Below are 21741 nucleotides of genomic sequence, written 5' to 3'. Positions count from 1 at the left end.
AAAGTATGTGTGAATTGTAGGAGTGCCTATGGGGCTGACATGCTGACCACACCGGTCACATGTTATTTATTCATTGCACCCAGACTGCTTTGCACGCGCGAACGAGCGTCTGCGTTGCCAGGCGCTAAAATAGAAGTTGATTCTATTTGTGACGCAGAACGCGCTGCAAGTCCTGCCTCTCCCATCTCCTCATTGGTTTTTAGGAACATATACCCACGTGGGTGATTGAAAGATGAACTGAGGTCGGTTGTGGTAATGCACCTTATTATGAAAGTTAGTTTCCAATCGCCATATAAAGTCCAAAGAAGAAGAAAAAAGCCTGGAAGGAGGAGAGATGACTAGAAACAATTTGGTTGACCGCTTTGTGCAGATTAATTGACAGAGTAGAGGACCTTGTGCATTACAGGTAAAATAACAACTCAATGTTTATATCCCAGGACAAATTTGCTAGCAACTGCAAGCTAGCTAAATTGCCATACATATTTAATGCTTTTCGACCTGCCCCAAATTAATATAATTGGTTCAGAGTTTGTTTTGATATTTCAACCTGCGTGTCGTGATCTTGTTTGGTGTGGGGGGGACCAAATCAATTTGTGCAAGCATCTGGTTTGGGCATGGTGTGAAGATTAGAAATGTCTGGTGCGAGAGAGGCAGATTGAGGTTTCCAGGGTTTGTATAGTGCAGAAATTGTCATATGCTGAGGTAGTGAAGACAGTAGAGGAATATAGGTCAAGGGGGAGGGATCCTGAGAGGAGTGGTGTGAGAAGTGGATCTGTACCAGTACAGAGGGATAGGCCATCAAGTGATATATGCTTCAGAAAGACTGTATTCTTAGCGTGTATAGCAATGGTTATCAACTGTTGTGGTGGCAGCTGCAGAGAGGTATTTGGGTGTACGAGACTTGAGTCAGAAGAGTTACAGAGTGTGTGGTGTGGCAGTGTCCCATCCTTTCAGGTTGTTGGCCTGAGGTAGGACTAGATAGATTTAAACAGCGGATTAGGGTGGTAGGTTTTTAGTGAGTGTAGGGTTAGATGGTAGGGTATTTGTTTATTTTTATTTATTTGCAAGCAAAGCATAAGGGAGTCTAGTAGGTGGCGGTAATGCAACATTTATTGGATGCCAACTGCCATTAAACCTCATCCAAGAAGAAGCTCCAGATTCAATTAGATTCAGGCAGGTTGACGCAGTTATGGTTTGTTGCATTAGCTACCACCATAGTTGCATCCATTATTTAGTTTTCCCCTAGACAATAAATAATACATGAGCAACGAACTAACCTTCAAATCTGACGTGTAAGCAAACGTTAGCGCCTGCCTCACTACCATTATCAAATAATAACGTTACATGACCAGCAGTATAGACAATACACTTGGATGAGCTATACGACCTAAATTGTAATGAGGTAGTTAGTTATCTAGCTAGCTAGCTATGCTAACATTAGCTCAAACATTATCTAGCCTGCCATACTAGCTAATGTTAGCTAGCCTGCCTTGCCTTATCAAAAGTTAGGCACCTAGCTACATAAGCAGCAATAACGTTATCTAACTTTGTTAGATAATTTAAACCTTCCCAAGTTCTCTAATGTCACCCCACTTCTCTGCACACTCCACTGGCTTCCAGTTGAAGCTCACGTCAACTAGGACAGCAGAGTCCCTGCCCAGCTTCAGAAAACACTTGAAACCATACCTCTTCAAAGAGTATTTCAAATAATCCCCCTCCTCAAGTTGATTTGGGCATGGCTCTTGCCAAAAGGGGGCATGATTTGTTGACATAATTGTAATTAAAACACAACCTTAATTTACTCGTTGTGACTCACTGAGGTTCCAAACTCCTTTTCAGATGAGACTGACTTCATGTCAAATTATCCTATTTACACTTTGTAGTCAATTTTGGCACTAGAATAAATGTTTCGACTCATTTTGATGCCACATAGGCTGTTTTCAAAGGGATTAGTTACTTTTTAGGGGCAGTCGCTAGGCTGTTTTCAAAGGGATTAGTTACTTTTTAGGGGCAGTTACTAGGCTGTTTTCAAAGGGAATAGTTACATTTTAGGGGCAGTCGCTCTTTAAGAGGTTTGAGACCAGAAGCAGTTCATACTAGTGATGCAGCCTGGTCTCACAGAGTAGACAAAACATAGTAAACGCAAATCTAAGACCCTCAAATGAGTACAATATGTTATGTTTGGTATGGTTACATAAGACAGAAGGTTAGTTAAGGCAAAAATGAAAGTACGGTGGTTGGTCAGGGGGGATGTGTAAGCGTATAACGCGAACATCTAGTAACCCAAAGGTTGCAAGATTGAAGCTCATCATAGACAACTTTAGCATTTTGCCTAATTAGCAACTTTGCAACTTCTTACTACTTTTTACCGACTTTGCAGCTACTTAGCATTAGCTAACCCTTCCCCTAACCTAACTCCTAACCATAAACCATAGCTACGGTTAGCCACCTAGTTAATGTTAGCCAAAACAAATTGGAATTCGTAATATTTTTGTTTTGCGATTTCGTAACATATTGTACAAATTGTAATTTGTAACATATCATACGAAATGGATGATGGAGATTGACAAATTAATACATACCATACGAAACATTAGACATTTTACAAATTGGCATGTCCCGGATTTACATTTACATCTACACCTGAGTCTAGATTGCAGCATGGGAATTCCAAGGCAGCGGTCCAAACACTTGAAAGACACACCCACATCCACTTACCCTCGCCGTATGCCCTGAGGGGAATCCTGTCGCCATCCTGGAGGGCGGTCCAAATTATTAGCCAAGCAAGGGAAGTTTGCAAAGTAAGCACATCAGCCCTCGTTTTTAGTCAGTTCTGCGATTGTACAATTATGTTCACTCCGGTGCCTGAAACTCCCCATAATTAAATTTGCGACGATTGTACATCCGCTAAGAAAGGTCAGTGAAAACTTAAAAACAACATCAATGGAGAAGTCTACATACAAGTGTAAATAAAAATGACTGCAAATAAATTAGAAAGTGTGCTACTAATGCACATGGTGGCACAAACACTAATCATGAAATGTAAATATATTTTTGTTTGGTTATCTTTTGGAAATTGTAGAAATAAAACATTTTCCTTCTTCAGAAGTTCCAGCTAGGCAGGCTAACATTAGTTAGCTAATTAATTTGCTAGCAATCATACAGTAAGCGTACATGAATAATTAAATATTTAATATAAGTAGACATGCACTCATAATAGACTGTAGCGCATATAAAGCACCCACAAGCTACTGGTGGCTGAAAACACAATTGTCGCGGGATTAAGGAGTGATGAATTTCTGGCCAAGGGTGGTCCATTGACAATTCATTCCTTCCTCCCTAGCCCCTTGCCTTTCAAGTATATACTCGTCAGACGTCATGATACGTCATCAGAAGTGTCCACTTAATTTGAGGGCAGGGGGGACAGGGTCAGCAATAAGCAGCAATAACGATATCTGACCTCGTTAGATAAGTTAAACCTTCCCAAGTTCTCCAATGTCACCCCACTACTCTGCACATTCCACTGGCTTCCAGTTGAAGCTCGCATCACCTAGGACAGCAGAGTCCCTGCCCAGCTTCAAAAGAGACTTGAAACCATACCTCTTCAAAGAGTATTTTAAATAATCCCCCTCCTCAAGTTGATTTGGGCATGGCTCTTGCCAAAAGGGGGCATGATTTGTTGACATATTTGTAATTAAAACCCAACCTTAATTTACTCGTTGTGACTCACTGAGGTTCCAAACTCCTTTTCAGATGAGACTGACTTCATGTCAAATTATCCTATTTAAACTTTGTAGTCAATTTTGGCACTAGAATAAATGTTTCTGACTCATTTTGATGCCACATAGGCTGTTTTCAAAGGGATTAGTTACTTTTTAGGGGCAATTTCTCTTTAAGAGTTTTGAGACCTGGAGCGGCTCAAACTAGTGATGCAGCCTGGTCTCATAGAGTAGACGAAACATAGTAAAAGCAAATCCAAGACCCTCAAATTAGTACAGTATGTTATGGTTACATGAGACAGAAGGTTACTTAAGGTAAAAAAACGAAAGTACGGTGGTTGGTCAGGGGTGATGTGTAAGCGTATAACACGAACATCTAGTAACCCAAAGGTTGCATGTTTGAAGCTCATCATGGACAACTTTAGCATTTTGCCGAATTAGCAACTTTGCAACTTCTTACTACTTTTGACCTACTTTGCAACTACAGTACTTAGCATTAGCTAACCCTTCCCCTAACCTAACTCCTAACCTCAACCCTAGCCTAGCTACGGTTAGCTAACTATCTAACATTAGCGTTCGCTACCTAGTTAATGTTAGCCACAACAAATTGGAATTCGTAACATATATACGTTTTGCTATTTCTTAACATATTGTACAAATTACAATTCTTCACAAGATCATACAAATTGTAATTTGTAACATTCATGCGAAATGGATGATGGACAAAAATACATACATTAGATATTTTACTAATTGGTATGTCCTGGATTTAGGTTTACTATGTTACATCTATACTTGAGTCCAGGTTGCAGCATGGGAATTCCAAGGCAGCGGTCCAAACACTTAAAAGACACACCCACATCCACTTACCCTCGCTTTATGCCCGTGGGGAAATCCAGTGACCATTTTGGAGGCGGTCCAAATGATTAGCCAAGCAAGGGAAGTTTGCAACGTAAGCCCCTCAGCCCTCGTTTAGTCGGCTCTGCGACTGTACAATTATGTTCACCCTGGGGCCTGAAATTCCCCATAATTCAATTCGCGACGATTGTACATCCGCTAAGAAAGGTCAGTGAAAATTTAAAAACAACATCAATGGAGAAGTCAACATACAAGTGTAAATAAAAATGACTGCAAATAAGTTAGGAAGTGTGCTACTAATGCACATGATGGCACAAACACTAATCATAAAATGTAAATATGTTTTTGTTTGGTTATCTTTTGGAAATTGTAGAAATAAAAAATGTTCCTTCTTCAGAAGTTCCAGCTAGGCAGGCTAACGTTAGTTAGCTAATTAATTTGCTAGCGATCATACAGTAGTCGTAAATGAATAATTATATATTTAATGTAAGTAGACATGCACTCATAATTGACTGTAAGCGCATATAAAGCACCCACAATCTACTGGTGTCTGAAAACACAATCAAATCAAAGTTTATTTGTGAAATGCTTACTTAGGTTCTAACCAATAGTGTAAAATAGGTGAATAGGTAGGTAAAGAAATAAAACAACAGTAAAAAGACAGGCTATATACAGTTAGGAGGCTATAAAAGTAGCGCGGCTACATACAGACACCGGTTAGTCAGGCTGATTGAGGTAGTATCTACATGAATGTATAGTTAAAGTGACTGCATATATGATAAACAGAGTAGCAGCTGGGTAAAAAGAGGGGTTGGGTAGGGGGGCAATCATCGCGGGATGAAGGAGTGACGAATTTCCGGCCACAGTGGACCATTTAAAATTCATTCCTTCCTCCCTCGCCCCTTAAGTGTATACTCGTCAGACGTCATGAAACGTCATCAGAAGTGTCCACTTAATTTGAGGGCAGAGGGGATAGAGTGTGTCTTTTGGACTGCAGGCCATGTCCTTTTTCGATGAACCGGAAATGTTGGCTCCATTCACCTAAAAGAGCCGTTCAGATGGCTCCCAAACAGCTCTTCGTTCAGTAGTGCTTAAACATGTATGAAAAACCATGAAAAATAGCAGATGTCTAAACTGTGAGTTTAAATATATTTTTAACTGACGAAATTAGCTCGCTGGTGTTTTTTTTCTACACAATGCAAAAATAAAGTGTGGACCATAATGAGGCTCTCTCGTCACTTGGACCTTTTATTCCAGCAATGAGGAACCAACATCCAACATCCGACAATGTTTTATAACGTATCTACAGATAATCGTTCAAAAAGCAGTAGCCTATAGCCTAGCTGTAAGCCTATTCAAACCAGGGAGCCAAATGAACGGCTCTTTCACACATGCGATTTGGTTCACCAAAAAGATCCGTTCAAAACGAGTCGTTAATTCGCGAACGACCAATCACTAGCTCATACTAGAAAGCAGAGGACACATTAGAAGGCTCGCACTGGGAGGATGCGAGGAGCTACCAGCCACTGTTACCGCTGACACACACATACGAACCGCCAGCGAGAGGACCACTGACCCAGCACGCAGGGCACACAGCCTCTATGCTGGGCAATAGAGTGGCCGTGGGTGGTGTGTGTGTGGATTTCTAAATGATTTCTTATACGCTCTTTCTCTAACACCATGGTGCTGGGCAAGGTGAAGACTTTAGCCGTCTGCTTCGACTATCTCAACGACAACAATGTTCCCGTTTACTCCGGTGGTGATTCGGTATCCGGGAGGGTGATCATCGAAGTCGCAGGCGAGGTTCGCGTCAAAACGCTGAACATAACCGCCAGAGGAGTAGCCAAGGTGCGGTGGACAGAGTCCCGCAACGCTGGGGCCAACACTGCCTACACTCAGAATTACACCGAGGAGGTGGAATACTTAAACCATAGCGACACGTTAATAGGAGAGGAGAGAGGTAAGGGACAACCACATCATAATTACCACTCATTCTCACAGAGATGTGTTGGCAACATTTTGAGAGTAGGCTATATGGATAGTGTTGGCCTAGTTCAGGTTGTAGAAATAGAACACGGTTATACATCACCGGATTCCTGCCATGTTAGGGAGCTCTGCAGTGCCATTGCTGTGGTTATAGGCTACGCCATTTGTAAGTTACGAGTGATGGTGGTTTAATTTCACATAAACTGCACAACACACACATCACACATTGATTGGAACAAATGACAAATGTCATGATGTGTTGATGAGTTCTTTCAGTCAGGTGGGATAGTGGTCCTGATGCGACCAGATGGTCCTGGTGTAACGCATAGGTTTTCCTCGTCCAATTTAGTCGGTTTAATAACGCGTGATGGGACATAAATATTAAATATATATATGTTTTATAGTGACACATTACAATTTATGTAGATTCTACAGTAGTTGTGTTTTTTATTCAGATTTAACAGTCATAACAAGTTGTTAACGCCTTCTTTGCGTTTTATGTGGCGAGGGAAGAAACATTAGAATTTAGTCCGAATGTGACCTTGATTGGGCCAATCTAACCGAAAGCGGTGAAGTTGGAATATTTTCGACGTTTTATGACTGTTTAAGTTGTACAATTTTATCAGGAACATTCTTTCACTGATAACATCCTGAAGTTTACTCCCTTTGTTAGAAGCGGTTCAAACCTGTTCACAAACTGGCTGAGGGACTCACGGGGGGAGACAGACCTCTGTCGCCTCTGATTGGTCTGAACTCCCACGTGTATATTGGATGACGTCGTTGCGTCTGAGGAAATGACAATTCGAAAGCATGCAAATTTGTCATCAATTTGCCGTTGTTACATTTCCATAGTGTACTGTAAAACGAATATATATATATATATATATTGCCTAAAAAATACCTAGGCCTTTCCTCATAAAGTAATTGATATGTTACAACAATTACAGTAGTACTGAGGTTGAGGCTGAGGTTCAGTTTCAGTCTATAACAACAGTCCCAGTGATATTTGCATAATAGCTGTTCTAGTGGGACATGTAAACTGACACAGTTAGGATTAATTCAGCATCTTTACAGGGCATAACAACACAAGAGATTTGAAGGAAAAACTATCCCATGGTTAGTATACACCCGTAATAAAAATACACTCTTGACATAACACAGCAATACAAACATATATGGCAGAGTAAGTTCCAATCTCATAATTAGGACAGTAAATGCACCTCTGTGTGGGCGAATCAGGCTGTCGTTGCCAGGGTGATGTCTGAGAGCTGAAGCAATATTTTCTCCAGAGCAATTGTATCCACCACAATATACCATCGCCAAGACCTCCAGCAGAAGATTGGTTGCCTTCTCGGCGACTCGCCGAACCTACCGGTATCCTAAATTCAGAATAGCCTTTACGAAAACAACGTTAATCGGTAGGGTTCCTTACAGATGTAGGATCTTCGTTTGATCACCGTCTTGAAGGAGGACCTTCCTGCAATGCAGGACAGTTTTTACTTTGGGTGTATTTGAGGTTTCAAAGGGCATCTAAAGTTTGTAATTTCCACTTTGAAATTTCAGACTTGATTTTCCCTTGTGAACCAAATGTATCAACCCCTACCAAAAAAAATTATATGAATTATAATCCTTATAATAATTCACATTTCCTGTTGCTGCAGGATTACTTTCCTGCTGTAGCAATCTGTCTCAAATTAAGACCCTACATCTGTAGACCCAGGTGTGTTAGTGCTGGGCTGTAGCTCTCCTGGACCAAAGCTGCCTGCCGGTTACACTGCTTTTCTCTCACTTGGTGTTGAAGTACAGTGCATTTGGAAAGTATTCAGACCCCTTCACCTTTTTCCACATTTTGTTATGTTACAGCCATATTCTAAAATTGATTGAATAAATGTTTTTCCTCGTCAATCTACCCCATAACGACAAAGCAAGAACGTGTTTTTAGACATTTTTGCAAGTGTTTATTTGTTACAAAAAAAAATGTTTTCCTAGTTTTTGATGCACTGTAATAACCCTCATTGATGCTGTGTGTTGATTGATTGATTGCCTCTGATGAATTTGTCAAATAAAACATGCTGTTGGTTTTTTAATAAAGATGCATGAATGTACCTGCTCTCGAGTCCCTCTTTATTTACCTCAGATACTACAGTCCATCTCTGCTGGCTCTCTGTTTTGTCTGTGAGAATAACATGGCTGCTTCTACTGCTGCATGGCATGAGGGTTTTTTGGTGAAATCTCTCCCTCCCTTTCCCTCCTCCCTGTTTATCGCTCCCTGTCTCTGTTCCCTTTTTCTTTCTGTCTCTCCATCCTCCCATATTACAGAACACATGGTCATTCATAAAGGGCCTTAGTCGAGGGGCGGGACCAGGTTAGCTTTGTTCCAATGGGAGGCCGAGTAGTGATGTGTCTGTTGGAGTAGCCGGCTGAAAATCCACTGCTCATTCTGGTTCATACCGGTATGCGCCTGCTCTCTTCACTCTGCCGGTGTGACTTGACAACCACCCACACACAATGTTCTCTACACACACACACACACAAAATGTTCTTTGCTGACAAGATAACATGCGGGAGTGCCGAGGTGGCAGGAAACAGATCTATACCCACATCAACATAAACATTTATCGATGCCATGTAGATTGAGGAAGTGAAAGGGGATTCGTGCTTCCTCTGCCTGGGTGTGTCTTCTCCGCTCTGTACTGTCTGAAATGTTCATGGATTAAATTAGATGACATGTTGTATTTCACGCATCGATGACATGACTGGGTAATATTGAAATGTAATACAATGACTGGGTTGTATGTGCTATAAAGTATTTTTCTAAGTGTCAAAGTATTTTTTTTATGTGTCGTACAACATTTATTACTGGATTTATTATCTTGGTGTTGCCTTGGACTGAGGCACTTGAAAGCACTAGGCAACTTGAAATCGCAACATGATACAATGAAATGAAATGGTGGGTGCGTGTCTATGTGTGTGTACACTGGGTGTGTGTGTGCGTCAGGTATGGTATTTGGAATCTTGTTCTCCTGTGTTTCAGATGAAGACAGTCCAGAGGAGGCCCTGACTGTTCTCAACACAGGATTACACGAGTTCGCGTTCAGCTTCCTGCTACCACAGATGTACGTAACAGATGGACACACAAACCTATAACAGCCATAACATAAAATCCGAAACCCAAATATGGAATCATATCTAAAGATAGACCTGTAAGAAGTCTAATCCTATGAACCAATTTCCTCTCTCCCCTCGTCCCCCTCTCTCAGGCCCCTGGCCACGTCGTTTGAAGGGAAGCATGGTAGTGTGAGGTACTGGGTGAGAGCAGAGCTCTACAGACCATGGCTGCTGCCTGTCAGAGTCAAGAAAGAGTTCACTGTCTTTGAACACATTGACATCAACACACCACTGCTACTGGTGAGGAATACACACAATTCAAATGGGGACACACAATTCAGTCCCATTCAAAATCATATTTTCCCTAACCCCTAACCCGTACAATTACCCTAACCCAAAAAACCTAACCCTAGCTCCTAACCTTAAACCTAGCTCCTAAACCTAACCCTAGCTCCTAACCTTAAACCTAGCTCCTAAACGTAACCCTAGCTCCTAACCTTAAACCTAACCCTAGTTCCTAACCTTAAACCTAACCCTAGCTCCTGACCCTAAAACAAACCCTAAACCTAGCCCTAGCTCCTAACCCTAAACCTAATTCTAACCTTAACCCTAAACCACCTAGAAATAGCATTTTACCTTGTGGGAACAAACAAAATGTTCCCACGTGTACACACACACACAAGCTGTCACACAGGGCAATTTGTGACTGCCATTTCTGTGCGTATAGGCCCCTCAAGCTGGCACTAAGGACAAGACCCTGTGTTGCTGGTTCTGTGCCTCAGGACCCATCTCACTCAGCGCCAAGATAGAGAGGAAAGGATACACACCAGGTGAGAAACACCTGATTGTCTAATGATGATTTCCGCTCAATCTAACCACACACTGCTCCGAATGTTTCACAACACAACATGCTCAAACCCCAGAGGGAACGTACAGCACTGCAGATATAAATACTGCGCTGAGAGGTATTCTCAGGACACCACACACACACAGTCCCATACTCACACCTCCCACATCTCAGCCTTTTTCTCCTCTCCTCTCTTAGGCGAGTCCCTCCAGATCTTTGCGGAGGTGGAGAACTGTTCGTCCAGGGTGGTGGTGCCCAAGGCAGCGCTGTGCCAGACCCAGACCTACTTCGCTAAGGGCAAGGCTCGACAGCTCCAGCAGCAGGTGGCGGCCCTGCGTGGGGACACCCTGTCCCAGGGGAAGAGCCAGAGCTGGGATGGAAAACTGCTCCACATACCCCCGGTCTCCCCATCCATCCTGGACTGTCCACTCATTAGAGTGGAGTACTCACTGATGGTGAGGAATGATAATAAACATAGTATAGTTGATATGGTGATACATGTGTTAATATGGGAGAATAGGAAATAAATAAATACCTCTTAAAATCTAACCGGTTTAGCAGGTACTTTCCAGTCATGTATAGTATTGTAAAAGTTAGTGCATCAAAATATGGGCTGTAAATAAGATAATATCCATCTCTCTCCCTCTCAGGTGTATGTGGACATCCCTGGGGGGTTGAACCTGTCTCTGTCGTTGCCGTTGGTGATAGGGACCATCCCTCTCCACGCATTCACCAGTCGAACCAGCAGCATCAGCAGCTACTGTTGTACCGTCAGCTGGCCAGAGAGACCTGAGGGTACGACATACACCTGTGTGTGTGGAGTGTGTGTACTGTGTGTGTGTGTTCTCCCATGTTAATTGCATGTCGTGTGTGTATTCACAGCTCCCCCCAGCTACAGTGACCTGGCGGTGACAGAGGAGCAGAGGCGAGGCTGTCTGGAGCGCTGTGAGGGGTCAGAGGTCAACCAAGAGGGCCAGGGAACGCTGCAAGCTTACATCACAGAGTTCAGATTCCAGCCCCCACCTCTCTACTCCGAGGTACACTCACCCACACGCAGATGCACACACACACCACGCATGCACGTACATACATACACAGTATTGTAGGTCAAACTGGCCTAATCTCTCTCTGTGTTCCTCAGGTTGACCCTAACCCAGAGCCGAGCTGTGGAGGTCAGGAGACCCGACCCCTGACCCTCTCGATGAGGACAACACTGACCTGCTCAGAGCAAACAGGCAACTACACATACAGATGAATCCAACATGGCCACCATTATAGCCCCCTACTGGAGCCAGTCACCTACAGATGGATCCAACATGGCCACTGCTACAGACCCCTGAAGTGGGACCAACATGGCCGTCTCATCAGGATGGGGTCCATTGATGTTAACAGACACAGGGATGTCAGCTGTGAGAGACACTGTGTGGAGAGGCCAGGAGACGCCTCAGTCTGACCAACATGGCGGTTTTCTGCTGGTCAGGATGAACAGATAGTGCCTAGACCCAGCTTCAGATACATATGACCATTACATGGCACATCTAAGACTAGAAAGGAGAAGAGAGGAAGAAGAAAAGGGAGAGAATCCACTGTTGGACTGTTGGAAACAGTGGTCAGGAATCTCCTCCAGCCTCAGAGTGAATTTTGCACATGCCTTTCTCGTTGTTTGTCTACTGAACTTCCACAGCTTTTCTTCCTCAACGCTCATATATGCTGCAACGTGGCCGTCGTCTTCTTACCACCGTTACCACGTAACCCGAAACCGAACACAGACTCTTTTAGAACAAACTAGGAAACAAATGAAAATAGACCGTTTTTTAAATTTTTTTTAGATGTGTTCATATGTCTTGGGTTTCTTGACTGGGGAATGTCGTGCATGGTGAAATGACCAGTGTGTGACAGACACAGGTGAAGCACTCACTCCCCACTCTGTCTTTCTGGGTTCTTTCCTCACTACACCCTCCACAGATACAGTGCCCTACAAATCACCTGTTTGATTGTAGTATATGGACATGTGACACAGAGAGAAGCTCTGTGTCACATAAGATGGAGAGCAACAGACTGATTTTTTTTTTTTTTTTAAAGGTCAATTGTGGTTTTGAAAACAAAATGAGTCCAACCGAGATTGTAATTCAAAGATTAGCTCTACTTCCAACCTGATACACAGTCTAAAATATTTTTGTATTTGTTGTTTTTCTATGTTTGTGTACGCGACACTATTATTGCCATTACGGAAATGACTGCAATCACGATCTTCCTTTGTATGAAATAAAGAAGCCCTTTTGTAGAGAGCGTTTCAGCTGTGCCTTAGTTCCGTGGAGTATTAGCAGGGTTATTGGGCCCCACTATCACTGTGTCTACACTACATTACGGTTTGGAGACAGAGCTGTCTGTTTGATCTGCCTCTCATGGGCTCTCGTCTCCCGCCCTCTCTTCCCCTCTATCCGCTCTCTTTCTCCTCCCTCTCTTTCTCCCTCTTTCCATTCCAATGTCTGAGAGACAGACGGGACAAGGGAGCATTGTCTCCTCCAACACGCTCTTTTGCTCTCTTTCTCACGCACACATACATGTACACACACACACACAGCTCTACAGGCAGACAATCCGAAACAGACATGCGTCATGGGTCCCAGGAATGTTCACATTTGTAAGCACTCAAATCAGCCTAGTAAGTATCTTACCGCACACAAAGAGAACAGATGTTGGCTAAGGCTAATTTTAACGACTAACCTAGTTCCATTCTGGGGTCTGGACAGATTCTGTAGTTTAATCTCTGACACTACATCTAATCTGATCTCTATCCATCCATGTTCGCTCTTTACCTCTCTAGCCCCATTTTCTATCATGCATCCTTTGGCTTTGTCCTGATTTTATCCACATTCTGTTTGTGCCCACATTTTCAAACAGGTGTAAACGATTAAAAGACTGTGTCTGGAAATCTTAAGTGTAGACAGATCTGGACAGTGAAACCGTTTAAATCATGATCCTACCTTCTAAAATCATTGACAAAGTGGCACCATTGAGTTATGGCATCAATATGTGTCTTAAAATAAATAGATACATATTATTTAAAAAAAAAAATAGCAGTCAAAAAGTTAGCATAAAGGGGAGGGACCAGGAAATCTGCTCACAAAACGGACACAATGGATGGATGCGAGACACATTTTATTACCATGTGTAGACATATTTTGGAAAATGTTGGCACAATCAGAATGTGGACAAGATTTCAAGAATTCACAACAAAAAATATATATATATAGTTTTTAATAAGGGTACTAAACTAACATATGGAATTGTTTTAAAATGGTAATACCACAGATTATTTAGCTGTTTGATTTGGAATTTAAGGAGCCCTTTGGGTTTCCCACATTTTATTTTATGATCAGATATCGAATTTGGCCTTTACTACTGTAGCCCATAGAAACGCATTGTATAACACATTCATAAATGGCAAAAAAGACAGTCAAAAAATGTGTCATAGGGGACCTCCTGAGTGGCGCAGCGGTTTAAGGCACTGCAGTGCTTAAGCCGTCACTACAGATCCGAGATCGATCCCGGGCTATGACGCAGGCGGCCATGACCCTGGAGACCCATGAGACAACTCACAGTTGGTCCAGCGTCGTCTGGGTTAGGGGATGGTTTGGCTGGCAGGGATGTCCTTGTCCCATCACACTCTAGTGACTCCTGTGGCGGGCCAGACGCATGTACACAGTCTGACACAGTCGCCAGTTGTACAGTGTTTCCTCTGACACATTGGTGGGGCTGGCTTCCTGGTTAACTGAGCAGTGTGTCAAGAAGCAGTGCCGCTTGGCAAGGTTGTATTTCGGAGGACGCATGACCTTCGCCTCTCCCGAGTCCGTACGGTTGCAGCGATGGGACTAACTACCAATTGGGGAGAAAACATTTAGTTTTTTTTATCATAAGGAATAAGGTTCTGAGGTGTCTGTCCTATATCCAGGAGATACAGTATAAGAAAGCTCAGAAAATATTAAGAAAAATTTGGGACACATATTTAACACCTTATTTTTGTTGGCACAAAACTACTTCCATACTTCCATTCGTTTCTATGGGTTTCCTTCAGATGAGTTTGTAGCTCAAACGGTTCGGACGCTACAGACAGAGGTGGGCACATCAGTGTTACCGTCTTCAGAGGAGTCCGACACACACCGTTGTAGCTCGGCCACCTTCACCGCAGATGCGGAAGGCCAACATAGGCCTTAAATTAGAAACTGATATCTCTATCTTAAATTTACAGATTTTGATGGGGATTTTTTATTATATATTTTTTATTATAATTTTTTATAACCTTTATTTATACATGTTTTTGTCATTGAGATAACATCTCTTTTCCAAGAGAGACCTGGTCCAATAGCAGCAGGGGGAACAACATTTCAGACAAAACAACTTACATACACTAACACAACATTAAACAAAACTACAAACACATACAGTACGTTAAAACACGAAAGTTGTAACTAAAAACAGCTGGCCATATTAGATCAGGACAGTGTCATACTTAATTATACCAACAGAAAATAAAGTTAGCGACGGAATATGGAGAATGAACAGAGGGAATCTTCAAAATAAAAAATAAAAAATGTAGACATAAAGAGCAGAGAAAAGCCGTCCCAATATAATCTGGGACGCTTTTAAGGCATCCATTAGGGGAATGGTAATCTCATACTCTGCCAAATTGAAATCTGAGTTAGAAATTAAAATTAAAGAAAAATAAATCACTATTTTAGAAAAAGCTCATAAGGGATTGGCTGGCCGGGATGTCCTTTACAAGTTAAATAAGAAAAGAAATGTCTGAACTTAAGCAGGAATATGATCTTTTACTTTGGAAGAGCGAACAACTACAGGTTAAACTCAAATAAAGCATACTATTTAATGGCAAATAAACCAGGTAAACATCTTGCAGCCCTCACAAAACGAATACATTCCAAATCAGTTATAATTTTTAAAGATACAAATGCATCAATTAGAAACATATATGAGATTAATGACATTTTAAAAGCTTATATGAAAATCTATATAAATCGCAAATAAACAACAGTGACAATAAAATAACCACAAAGCTCATAAGCAATAGAATGGCAAATGTCGTCCCAGACTTGATACATATCAATCAAACAGGGTTTATTAAAAATAGACATTTACAAACAAATAGAAGAACATATTTCAGTTTAATACAATACACAATATATATTGCTATAGATTTATCAATAACGGCTGTTGATGCCAAAAAGGCTTTTGACTGTATTGAATGTATATTCATCGTTTTAGAAGCCTTCAACTTTCCAGCTGAAATAATACATTTCACAAAAATATAATATAAATGTCCTAAAGCAAAAATATACACAAATAATACATTATCTGATGAAATTGCTTTAGAAAGGGGCACAAGACAGGGATGTCCTCTTTCCCCTCCTGTTTGCACTGGCAAATTAACCACTTGCAGAAAGAATTAGACAGGACCCAAAACTAACTAGTATCAGTATTAGTAAACATGAATATAAACTAAACTTATTTTCAGATGATCTTCTGATATACCTGACCAATAATTGAAAACTCAATGCCCTCCTTGCTAAAAAATCATTTCAAAATACTTAATCGCAGGGTATAAAATGAATGTGGAAAACAATGAAATAATGGCAATAGGGAAAAGAAAAATATTAACTCATGATCTACAGCAATACTTTAAGTGTACCACAAAAAAATATCAAATTCTTAGGATGCTTAATAAGTGACAAGAAACAACAAATATATAATGATAACTTTATCCCATTTCTTAACAGTATAAAAGCAGATATAATTAAATGGAACAATATTCCCATAAGTCTTACAGGTAGAATAAAACTCTTCAGAATGGCATGGCTCCCAAAGTTATATTTATTCTCGGTAATACCAATTACCCCACCGAAGACATTCTTTAAAAAAGTATGCTCCGTTATAACCAACTTTGTATGGGCAAATACAACTCATAGAATAAAAAGGAAACTTTTAGAGAGGGTGGTTTTAACCTTCCAGACTTGGAATTGTATCAACTCACCAATCAGGGATTTTTCTTGTAACATATACTTGTAACATGTACTTTTACTTGCAACATTTAAAATAACAGATAAATAAAATAAAATATAGTTAAATGCACTAATGAGGAATAATGCTTACATCTTGAATATCTGCATGCTCATCCCCAGAAACTTTTGTATGTGTATATTTTTTAAGGATAAGGTTAAGAACATGAACAACTTCATAGTTAAGAACACTATAACAGTATGGAAGGAAATGAAACGTATTCTACAAGAACAAATATCACTTCCTAAAAACACAACCTAATGGAACAATCGTTGGATAGCTTTTCAGAATTCATCTACAAATTGGTCCACATGGAAAACTAAAGGCATAGAAACCATAAATTACTTGGTAATAGGAAATACATGTATTTCCATGACAGAATTAAAAAGTAATTTTGGACTAACCAATGTAAATATTTTCAAATAGATACAACTTAAATGTTTTCATATCAATTTTTTTGTTTTGTTTTTGGGACATCAGAGCAATCTTGAGGGAACTCTATTTCAGTCAAAAAAAGGATGTTCATATAATAGGTAAGATATACAAAACCTTGTAGAGAGCCTATCCAACTGGCAACCTCTTAGAAAAAAATATAAACTACTGCGACCAAGAATTAAAAATAACTGATATTGGCACAAGATGGAGGGAATGTTGGAACAAGTCCAAAAGTTATGGGTGTAGTTAGAAAGTTGGCTGTCAGAAGAATTACAATGTAAATGTACTTCTATTGCAAATTTCAAGACATGGCATATGAGGGTGCAGTGATTATGAGGGTGCAGTGATCACTTTTCTCGTCATTGATCTTGAAAAAACGCTTACTTAAAAACTGGAAATCAACCAATCCTCCATCGTTAGCACAATGGAAAGGTAAAATGCTTTATTATCTAAATGTTGAAAGTGCATGGGCAACAGAGAGAAATAAAATGGTGCATTTTGAGGCCATGTGGCGAAGAGTGATGCGGGCAGGTAGTGCGAGCAGGTGGGTCTGGGCAGGTGGGTCTGGGCAGGTGGGTCTGGGCAAGGTGGGTCTGGGCAAGGGAGATGTTGTGGATGTTTGTGTGCGTCTGTATGTTGTAGTTTGTATGTGGATGTTTGTGTGCGTCTGTATATTGTAGTTTGTATGTGGATGTTTGTGTGCGTCTGTATGTTGTAGTTTGTATGTGGATGTTTGTGTGCGTCTGTATGTTGTAGTTTGTATGTGGATGTTTTGTATTGTTAATCAAATATATTCATAAATAAAGCATTTTAAAGAATGTGGACAAGACCAGGACAACGGATGAGTGTTAGTGCCAAGTATAAACAAGGCTTCTGTCAAGTCATTTATTTATTTCCATCTATTCATCCCTCTCCTTCCCTACCCATCTTTCTGATTCTTAGGGTTAGGTCATACTCTGTATACTATGGCAATACTGTAATGGGCACTGCAGGATAGAGTGACAAAGATTTTTTAAAGTGTGCTGGTGAACCATTCCTAATCACACGCATGCACAAATGCAACCACCCACACACAAACACATAGAGAAAGGCCCTAGCCATAGAGTTCCTAAACCAAGAGGCGCAACATTGCGGGGACGCTTGCTAAACAGACCAATCAAACCAGGCTGGGATTTGGGGTTAGAGAAGTTCATGAGAAAAGTTAAACATCCTTAGTTGTTAACTACTTAAGAGTCAATGTCTTAAGTAGTTGAACTTGTTATTACTCCAAGCTCGTGAGATTGACAATCTGACACACTTTCATTTTAGTCAAAAACAACTTTTTATCGAAAGACTGCCTTTGATTTGATGGCCTGCACATTCGCAGTTCGGCTCGAGACGACCATCAGACCCATTGACATTTTTTTACAGATGAGCTTAGCAGCTAGCCAACATTGCCATGACATCGCCTACAAGTGTGATCGCAGATTTCTATTGGAGAAGCAGTTTTATCTTGACACTGTACTGTCTTTGCCCAAGAGTACATATCCGAGAAGGGCTTTAGTTATAAAAAAAAAAAACACTTCACATTTTCAGTTTCACATGTGAAATCACAGCTTATTTACATATGAAACCATATTTTCACATGTATTACATTTTAACACCAACTTTTCACGTGAGAGGACAAACATGTTCTCACCTCACATGTGAGGATATGTAGTTTTACACGTGAAAAACTTTTTCATGTGAAAATCTCAAGTTCACATGTGGAATTGAAAATCTATTACGTGGAAATAACATTTTCAGTTTCACATGCAAGAAAACTCCACATGTGAACATCTCACTTTCACACATGGAATTGAATTTTCACATGTGAAAATATATCACATGGAAATCAAATTTGCGTTTTCACGTAAGAAACATTCACGTGAACATTTTACTTTCATATGTGGAATTGAAGGTTCAAATGTGGTGGTGAAATGGAGTTCTTCTCTTCACATGTGAAAAGTTTGGTATTAACATGTTGCACAAGCAATGTTTACACATATGGAATTGCTAATTCTGTAGAAAGGTAAATAAGCCTAACTGAGTATAATAATTTAAGTGTGTTCAAAATATTTGGTCATATTTCTGAGCCATCCATTCGGAGTGTTACTGCTGCAGGTGCACACTTCTCTTATTCATACGTTGGTCAGCAATCGTTGGAACAGAGACGTTAGCGCTCCGTTTGTTTTTATTGATCCTTTTTAACATGTTAAAATGAGCGCTGTCAGAGTTATTTAATTAACTCAAGTAGGGCTTTGGAGGTCACAATTATTTTTCAGCCGGTGATTGTCAAGCAAATAACTGTCGGTCTCACGGTAATTGACCGTTAATTAACATAAACACATTCATCATCTCCCTGGCTTCCTACAAGCTACTGATGCAGACCTTTGGAACATCTACATTTTGAAAAGTCTAATAAGTCTATGTAATATAGCCTACACCTTCACAATAAATCCATTATTTACTTTAGACAGGTCTAAAGAAACATGATATGAAGAAAATGTAGTCTATTTCAGAAGAACAGAATAGCATACTCTGAGTTGTGCTTATGTTAGGTCCTGATCTGGCTGTGCCAAGTGGCTGTGGGCAACACTAGTTCATTTAGCAGAAAATATTTGCTTAGATTTCCGTGGCGTTATTTTATAGTATGAAGAATACAATTGAACAAAGCTGAATTAAATAGAAAGAAAGTATATTTTCTCCAAACGATTTGAGGGAGTGTTGCACATGCGGCTATTCTGTGTTGAGCGGTTAACAAAGAAATAGGTCCTCCTATATGCATAATTTAGAGTTATTAATGCAACTTTAGTTGTTCTACAAACATTGGCCTATATGTTTTGATTTTTAATATATTGTAAGGCTGCATGATGCAACTCTAATGATGGTTTGAAAAAAGTAACTTTAAAGGCAAGAACTCTACTTTGTTTTTTTGTGCATGCTGTAGACAATTCATCAGTCTCTCATTCACAATTTGACAAGCACTTGATAATGCCTTGAATTTCCCAGCGGCATCCCCTTAGTGTGGCCGTAATGCTCCCTAAACAAAATCCATGCCTTTTGCGGCCATTCTTGTGCCGTTGGCTCGGAGTGCTGCGTTGTGCCCTTCTCCATGAGTTGTGCCCTTCTCCCCGAGTGCTGTGCTCCGAAGCACCTCTCACTCACATGGCTCTCCCTCAGGTGATTGGGTCTTTCTCACAGGCTACAAGTGACAGGCTACAAGTGAAGACAGACACATCGGGGACGCGACTGCCCGCGTCCTTATCCAATTCCAAGGTGCATATTGAAGATATTGGAAGAATTGTCCACATTTACTTTTCGTCAGCCATAACAGCAATAACAGTAGCCTATGTCAATCTACTATCCCCCATAGTACAAAAGTTAACCTATTATATTTTGTGCGAGAAATAAATATTCCAAACATATTCCAAAAATACAACCACTAGCATCAAAAAACATTTTTACGCAATGTGGCTGACACAACAGATCAGAACACTTAGCTTAAAATGTTTATAAACTATTAGGCTATTTCTTGACATTGTAAGCACAGCAATGCGTACACGGGCAGTAGGCTATAGGGCAAACACCATCATCAAAAGTCACCGCAAATGCGATTATGCATGTAATGCTTTTATTATAAAGGTGCATTTTTATGGTGAAAATGATCTTGCCATAACTTGAAACTCACGAGCTGCTTATGTATGCGAGTTAGGCTCTACAGTCGTGGCCAAAAGTTTTGAGAATGACACACATATTTATTTCCACAAAGTTTGCTGCTTCAGTGTCTTTAGATATTTTGTCAGATGTTACTATGGAATACTGAAGTATAATTACAAGCATTTCATAAGTGTCAAAGGCTTTTATTGACAATTACACGAAGTTGATGCAAAGAGTCAATATTTGCAGTGTTGACCATTTTATTTCAAGACCTCTGCAATCCGCCATGGCATGCTGTCAATTAGCTTCTGGGCCACATCCTGACTGATGGCAGCCCATTCTTGCATAATCAATGCTTGGAGTTTGTCAGAATTTGTGGGATTTTGTTTGTCCACCCGCCTCTTGAGGATTGACCACAAGTTCTCATTGGGATTAAGGTCTGGGGATTTTCCTGGCCATGGACCCAAAATATCAATCTTTTGTTCCCAGAGCCACTTAGCTATCACTTTTGCCTTATGGCAAGGTGCTCCATCATGCTGGAAAAGGCATTGTTCATCGCCAAACTGTTCCTGGATGGTTGGGAGAAGTTGCTCTCGGAGGATGTGTTGGTACCATTCTTTATTCATGGCTGTGTTCACTCCCTTGGCTGAGAAACAACCACACACATGAATGGTCTCAAGATGCTTTACTGTTGACATGACACAGGACTGATGGTAGCGCTCACCTTGTCTTCTCTGTACAAGCTTTTTCCCGGATGCCCCAAACAATCGGAAACTTTACCCCAGTCCTCAGCAGTCCAATCCCTGTACCTTCTGCAGAATATCAGTCTGTCCCTGATGTTTTTGCTGGAAAGAAGTGGCTTCTTTGCTGCGCTTCTTGACACCAGGTCATCCTCCAAAAGTCTTCACCTCACTGTGCGTGCAGATGCACTCACACCTGCCTGCTGCCATTCCTGAGCAAGCTCTGTACTGGTGGTGCCCCGATCCCGCAGCTGAATCAACTTTAGGAGACGGTCCTGGCACTTGCTGGACTTTC

General features: G+C 40.9%; 1 protein-coding gene across 1 annotated transcript; it reads left to right on the top strand.

Annotated features, from left to right (window-relative positions):
• Nucleotides 1-6037: 6037 nt before the first annotated feature.
• On the top strand, nucleotides 6038-12804 carry LOC115101040 (arrestin domain-containing protein 3-like). The gene is made up of 8 exons (XM_029620203.2): nucleotides 6038-6537; nucleotides 9598-9679; nucleotides 9824-9971; nucleotides 10399-10501; nucleotides 10717-10973; nucleotides 11169-11313; nucleotides 11401-11555; nucleotides 11660-12804. The coding sequence occupies exons 1-8, from the start codon at nucleotides 6258-6260 to the stop codon at nucleotides 11771-11773; spliced, it is 1284 nt and encodes a 427-aa protein (XP_029476063.1). The 5' UTR covers nucleotides 6038-6257; the 3' UTR covers nucleotides 11774-12804.
• The last annotated feature ends 8937 nt before the right edge of the window (nucleotides 12805-21741 follow it).

This window comes from Oncorhynchus nerka, linkage group LG19, assembly GCF_034236695.1.
Source record: "Oncorhynchus nerka isolate Pitt River linkage group LG19, Oner_Uvic_2.0, whole genome shotgun sequence".
NCBI lineage: Eukaryota > Metazoa > Chordata > Actinopteri > Salmoniformes > Salmonidae > Oncorhynchus > Oncorhynchus nerka.
The sequence above is the reverse complement of the archived record's forward strand: the minus strand, read 5'-3'. Positions and strand labels throughout refer to the sequence as shown.